Below are 6,675 nucleotides of genomic sequence, written 5' to 3' on the forward strand. Positions count from 1 at the left end.
AAAGGATTAGTTCACTTCAGAATTAAAATTTCTTCATAATTTACTCACCCCCATGTCATCCAAGATGTTTATGTCTTTTGAAAAGAAATTAAGGTTTTTGAGGAAAACATTCCAGGATTTTTCTCCATATAGTGGACTTCAACAGGGACCAATGGGTTGAAGGTCCAAATTGCAGTTTCAGTGCAGCTTCAAAGGGCTCTACACAATCCCAGACAAGGAATAAGGGTCTTATCAAGTCTTTTTCCAAAAAAAAAAAAATTAATATATTTTTTAACCACAAATGCTCGTCTTGCACTGCTCTGCGATACGCCATGCATTACATAATCACGTTGGGAAGGTCACGCATGATATAGGCGGAAGTACCGCGGATAGGGTGAAAAACTCCATCTCATTTTCTCCTCTAACTTCAAAATCATCCGACATCGTTGTTTTACCCCTTTTTTTTTTTTTTTTTTTGGTAAAGGCAGTTTGACTTAATCTTTGCACGTTCACTTTGTAGACACTGGATCGGTACTTTCGTAATGCGTGGCGCAGTGCAAGACAAGCATTTGTGGTTAAAAAGTATATAATTTTTATTTTTCTTAGAAAATGACCAATCGTTTCGCTAGATAAGACCCTTATTCCTCGTCTGGGATCGTGTAGAGCCCTTTGAAACTGCACTGAAACTGCAATTTGGACCTTCAACCCGCTGGTCCCTTTTGAAGTCCACTATATAGAAATAAATCTTGGAATGTTTTCCTCCAAAACCTTAATTTCTTCTCGACTGAAGAAATAAAGACATAAACATCTTGGATGACATGGGGGTGAGTAAATTATCAGGAAATTTGAATTCTGAAGTGAACTAATCCTTTAAAAGATCAAATTCAGCAGATGAGCCCAGAATATGAACACAATGCGCTAAATGGTTAAGCATTACAGTGAGGCAAGAACTGCATTTATAACGCTTAACGAGAAACTGGGTTCTATTCTGGGTTCATCTATTTGCCTGAATATAGTATGCATCATCAATAAGCTGTATATTGAAATTGGTCTTTTAATATCATTGTCTTACTACATTAGTACTTAGTACAAACCTATGGTGGAAAGCCTTGTTTTGGGCGTTCCTATAAGGATGTGAAACTATGATGCAAATGATTAATATGGCAAATATAAATAGTCTTGGTCACACTACATGCTGATGTTAAATTTAAAACTTATTCTGGCATGATATTTTCCCTTACAATTCAACAGCATTTTATTTATTTATTTATATATTATGAGTATAAAATGTTTGTATATTACACAAATAAATTAAATATTTAGATCTTCTCTTTTAAGTATATCTAAATTTTTAAGATTAATATTATCTACAACAAAAGCTTTTTTTTAGTTTAAAGTTTATTTTATTTTTATATTTTTTAAGTAATTAAGTCCATTAAATGTGTGCATAAGATGGTTATGTGTTGTTTTGATGCATGAAAATGTCTGTTTCCAGCCATATGCTAAAATGTCTAGAATAATTCATGTCCCATCTGCTTTCCCTGTGATGGGAAAGTTATCTTTAAGAGATTAGCATAGTTTCTTAAGACCCATCTGAACATATCGTAAGTGTATTTGCCTGTGTTTTTGGCAGGCTCTGGGCGTAGAGTCCTCTCAGGATCGGGCTCTGCTTAAGAAAAAGCTGAAGGATCTGAAGTTGTTGATGGAAAAAGCTCGTAGAAACAGAGAGAAAATGGAGAAACAGCGCAAGAAAGAACTGGAGCAGGTTCAGAAACGGGTCCAGAAAAATAGCAACTCCTCCGGACCAGGAGAGGGCGCTACTGAATGACAGTACTTTTTAACCCTCACTACTATCTCACCATTTTAAGTACAGATGAGTTCAGCGATTCAAGAGACTCAAAGTTCATTGCAAAAGGGGCTTATTGCTACTGAGCTGCCATTGGATGAATTGAAACCAAAATGTCCAGATATGGATTTTGTTATTTTTACTGAACAACATTCAGGTTTTTTCTTGTTTTAGCAGAATAATCACTGCTTTTTGGTTTCCTGTGTTTTATGTCTGATTAATATCTATTTATTTGCATATGGAGAGTATGTATGTTAACCGGAGCATATCAGCTCATAACTCATTCATGACAGTTAATAACTCTGCATTACAAGCACCTTTAGACATTGAGACAATGTACATATGCAGAAAAAGTAAATATGAATATGTCTAACGTGCCATTTTTCTATCAAAACAAGGATAGTTTGTTCAAGGAAATGGGAAAGTTTTTAATACGACTGCTTTGACAAAGCACAGGTCATAGTGATGGACAGTGTTGCTGTCGAGTGTCTCTTCACCTCAGACTAGAGTTTGAGTGCTGCTCAAAAGAACCACTACAGTCTGATTCACTGGCGAACGCAAACCTTACTGTGAGAAGAAAGCCATTCCGGGTAATGAGATATCACGGACCCTCATTGTGGATATTTCACTGTATACTTTGAACCTACTGTTCGGATCTCCTTCAACGACCTGCCAGTATTCAAGTCGAATACAACTGACGTGTACGTTCTTCTCCGAGCTTGAAACCTTCTAATGATCTTTGGAAGTCACGTGGTGGCAATGCGATACTAAACGATTTCTCCAAAGATGCGAGACTTGTATTCTAAAAGAAAAAAGCAAGAAAAAAGCCCCTCTGCTGCTTCTATTCCACAGCTACCTGCTTCTGCCCTCTCCATCGCCCTGAGGTAGATTCTCAGTTAGACCCAAGTGCTGCCTTTTGAAGTGCTTTATGGTTTATGGTTTGAGGTTACAGTTTGGATCACGATTGTGTGAATGCACGTCTATTTTACCGGCATCCAAATGTTGTAGAGCAGATGACAAATGTGCACTTAAAATGGACCTATATCTATATACTATAGAAGCTTGTTTCCGCCACAGAATAAAAAAAAAAAGATAATTGCACCTTTTTATCTCACAATTCTGACTTTTTTTCTCACAATTGCGAGATATAAAGTCGCAATTGCGAGTTATAAAGTCAGAATTGCGTGATATAAAGTCGCAATTGCGAGTTATAAAGTCAGAATTGCGTGATATAAAGTCGCAATTGCAAGTTATAAAGTCTGAATTGCGTGATATAAAGTCGCAATTGTGAGTTATAAAGTCAGAATTGTGATAAAGTCGCAATTGCGAGTTATAAAGTCAGAATTGCGTGATATAAAGTCGCAATTGCGAGTTATAAAGTCAGAATTGCGTGATATAAAGTCGCAATTGCGAGTTATAAAGTCAGAATTGCGTGATATAAAGTCGCAATTGTGAGTTATAAAGTCAGAATTGTGATAAAGTCGCAGTTGTGAGTTATAAAGTCAGAATTGCGTGATATAAAGTCGCAATTGCGAGTTATAAAGTCAGAATTGCGTGATATAAAGTCGCAATTGCGAGTTATAAAGTCAGAATTGCGTGATATAAAGTCGCAATTGCGAGTTATAAAGTCAGAATTGTGATAGTCGCAATTGCGAGTTATAAAGTCAGAATTGTGATAAAGTCGCAGTTGTGAGTTATAAAGTCAGAATTGCGTGATATAAAGTCGCAATTGCGAGTTATAAAGTCAGAATTGCGTGATATAAAGTCGCAATTGCGAGTTATAAAGTCAGAATTGCGTGATATAAAGTCGCAATTGCGAGTTATAAAGTCAGAATTGTGATAGTCGCAATTGCGAGTTATAAAGTCAGAATTGCGTGATATAAAGTCGCAATTGTGAGTTATAAAGTCAGAATTGTGATAGTCGCAATTGCGAGTTATAAAGTCAGAATTGTGTGATATAAAGTCGCAATTGTGAGTTATAAAGTCAGAATTGCGTGATATAAAGTCGCAATTGCGAGTTATAAAGTCAGAATTGTGATAGTCGCAATTGCGAGTTATAAAGTCAGAATTGCGTGATATAAAGTCGCAATTGTGAGTTATAAGGTCAGAACTGTGATAAAGTCGCAATTGCGAGTTATAAAGTCAGAATTGTGTGATATAAAGTCGCAATTGCGAGTTATAAAGTCAGAATTGCGTGATATAAAAGTCGCAGTTGTGAGTTATAAAGTCAGAATTGCGTGATATAAAGTCGCAATTGCGAGTTATAAAGTCAGACTTGTGATAAAGTCGCAATTGCGAGTTATAAAGTCAGAATTGTGTGATAGTTGCAATTGCGAGTTATAAAGTCAGAATTGTGTGATAGTTGCAATTGCGAGTTATAAAATCAGAATTGTGAGATAGTCTCAATTGCGAGTTTTAAAGTCAGAATTGCGAGATATACTCACATTTGTGAGTTATAAAGTCAGAATTATGTGATAGTCACAATTGCGAGTTATAAAGTCAGAATTGTGTGATAGTCTCAATTGCGAATTTTAAAGTCAGAATTGCGAGATATACTCACATTTGTGAGTTATAAAGTTAGAATTGTGATAAAGTCGCAATTGCGAGTTTATATCACGCAATTCTGAGAAAAAAGTAAGAATTGCAATATGTGAACTTGCAGTTGCAAAGAAAAAAGTCAGAATTGAGAGATAAAAAGTCGCAATTACCTTTTTTATTTTTTATTCAATGGTGGAAACAAGCTTCCATAATATCATAACACTACCATTCAAAAGTTTAGGGTTAGTAAGATTTTTTTTTAATACTTGCAAGCAGGGCCTAAAACTAACTTTTTGCTACACCTGCCAATGGCCGGTGACTTAAGAAAATTTATCGGCCATAAATATTTTTTACCAGCCATGAAACAAAGATTAATCCTTACCAAAGTTACAGAAGTTATTCAGTCATTAGCAATTAGTGATTGTTCTTTGTCTTTTGTTGTTTAACATTAAAAACAGACAGCAGCAGGTTTATTAGGCTGCTGTCACTTTAAGAGCGAATGCACGGATCCAATATACTGATACACATGCGTTTTCTTTCTCAACTGTTTACATTCAGTTAAGACATAACTATGTTATGTTTACAAGGATATTGCCAAGACATAAGAAGACGTGAAAGAGAGCTCAGATCAGTATTTGCACACTGTTTGAGATGCGGATTTCTGGGCGCACTCATCGGATGTTTGCATATGAAACTTCCTACACAGCGTGCGAGTAACGAATTGAGTTCCCTTTACTGAACAACATATACAGTTTTAAACATTGATGATAAACAGAAATGCTTCTTGAGCAGCAAATCAGAATTATTTCTGAAGGGCCACGTGACACTGAAGACTGGAGTATGATGCTAAAAATTCAGCTTTGCATCACAGGAATAAACTTTTGAATGGTAATGTATGTTATTTTATCAGTATAGACTTTATTTAGTTTGATCCCATTGTTTGTTTTTTTATCAGTATTTGTCACACTCACAAAGAGAGCACCGTAACGTGGTAAATAAGTGTTTTATAATGTAATTTACTGCATAGAGTAACCAATATAGCCTCTATCGATTTATCCTGGGTTGTATTTTAAAATTTATGCAACACATTTCCCTTATGTATCCATTGCAAGTGTACAAAACACAGTAGCCTACAGACGTCGCTTTTGCATTTCAGATTCCGCTTTGACGAGTCAAACAGTATTAAGCCTGCGTTCTTTTCACTGCCCAGTTTTTTCTGTCCAGATCACATTTTTCTCAATTCTGCATTCTTGTAAACATGCTGTTCTCCCATCTGTGATGATGTTCATGTTTACATTTGAATTACTGGTTATTTCCATAGCAACATGAAGGCAGCTTCAGTGTTACTTGGGCACTGTACAGAGAACATCAGGCAGTGCCTGATGACCCTGTGGATTTATTACAAGCACTCAAATGTGACTCCATGTAAGATTATATTCACTGTTAATTACTGAATTATTTATCTCTAATAATTTGAAGTCTGTCATAGTCTATTTATTTTTGTTCCCAATCAAAGAAATGTTTGTAAATCAGTTCACGTTATTTATTTACGAAGCAAAAAAGTATTACCAAAACAAAAAAAAAATGTTATACATTGTAATCAAAAAGTCAGAGAATTAGTATGTTTCTTCATTAGCTCACAATGCTCTTGTGAACATATCTTTATATGCTCGTCTTAACATGAAATCCTTTCTAGCCCTCTAACTGGAAAATAACCTGCTGTAGATCCAAATCTAACCTGCCTGTCCATTTACTATATACTGACTTTTGTATGTGAAAGTTGAAGCAATAGCTTTTAAGCCCGGTGTTTTGTTTGTTTGTTTGTTTTTAAATCAATTTCCATGAGGAGACTGAAGACCGGGTCTGTCTGTCTGAATGTGTCTGTGTGCAGGGATAATCACGTACTGATTTGATGACAGAAATGTGTTTCTCGTTCGTGGGTTGTTTTGTTGTTCTCACTATACAGCAGAGTCGGTCAGGGTATATAGAGGAGCTGCACGCAAAACACCTGAGAAAAGAGCATTAACCTGTGTATTTTCTTTTGTCATACCCGCATGAGGGACCTTAATGTGCCATAGCCTACCCATTCTTTCCAAAACTACTCAATTTTATCTTTTATTTTTGTTCATAAAAAATTAAAAGCCTTGTGAAAGTTTGTCATGTTGGACTGTAAATACACTTCAAATGACATATTTGGTCAGAGAAATACAATGAAAGATCATTCCAAAGTGTCTCGAGTTGTTCTTCATGTGCAAGAAGTTCGATTCAGTTGTGGATGTTTTGAACATTACAAACCCAATTCATGAGAAAAT

The 6,675-nt window shown here is 35.6% G+C and overlaps 1 protein-coding gene across 14 annotated transcripts in view; it reads left to right on the top strand.

Annotated features, from left to right (window-relative positions):
• ppp1r9a (protein phosphatase 1, regulatory subunit 9A) overlaps positions 1–6,591 on the top strand; it is a 66,088-nt gene extending 59,497 nt beyond the window's left edge. For 10 of the 14 annotated variants that reach the window (XM_051873169.1, XM_051873168.1, XM_051873171.1 and 7 more), the window contains one exon: positions 1,613–6,591. In XM_051873169.1, the coding sequence (XP_051729129.1) occupies positions 1,613–1,807 (195 nt within the window). In that variant the 3' untranslated portion in view covers positions 1,808–6,591. The remainder of the gene's footprint in view (positions 1–1,612) is intronic. The other 4 variants (XR_007926567.1, XR_007926566.1, XR_007926568.1 and 1 more) reach the window with 4 other exon arrangements.
• Positions 6,592–6,675: the final 84 nt, after the last annotated feature.

The sequence above is a fragment of the Ctenopharyngodon idella genome, chromosome 19, assembly GCF_019924925.1.
Source record: "Ctenopharyngodon idella isolate HZGC_01 chromosome 19, HZGC01, whole genome shotgun sequence".
Taxonomy (NCBI): Eukaryota; Metazoa; Chordata; class Actinopteri; order Cypriniformes; family Xenocyprididae; genus Ctenopharyngodon; species Ctenopharyngodon idella.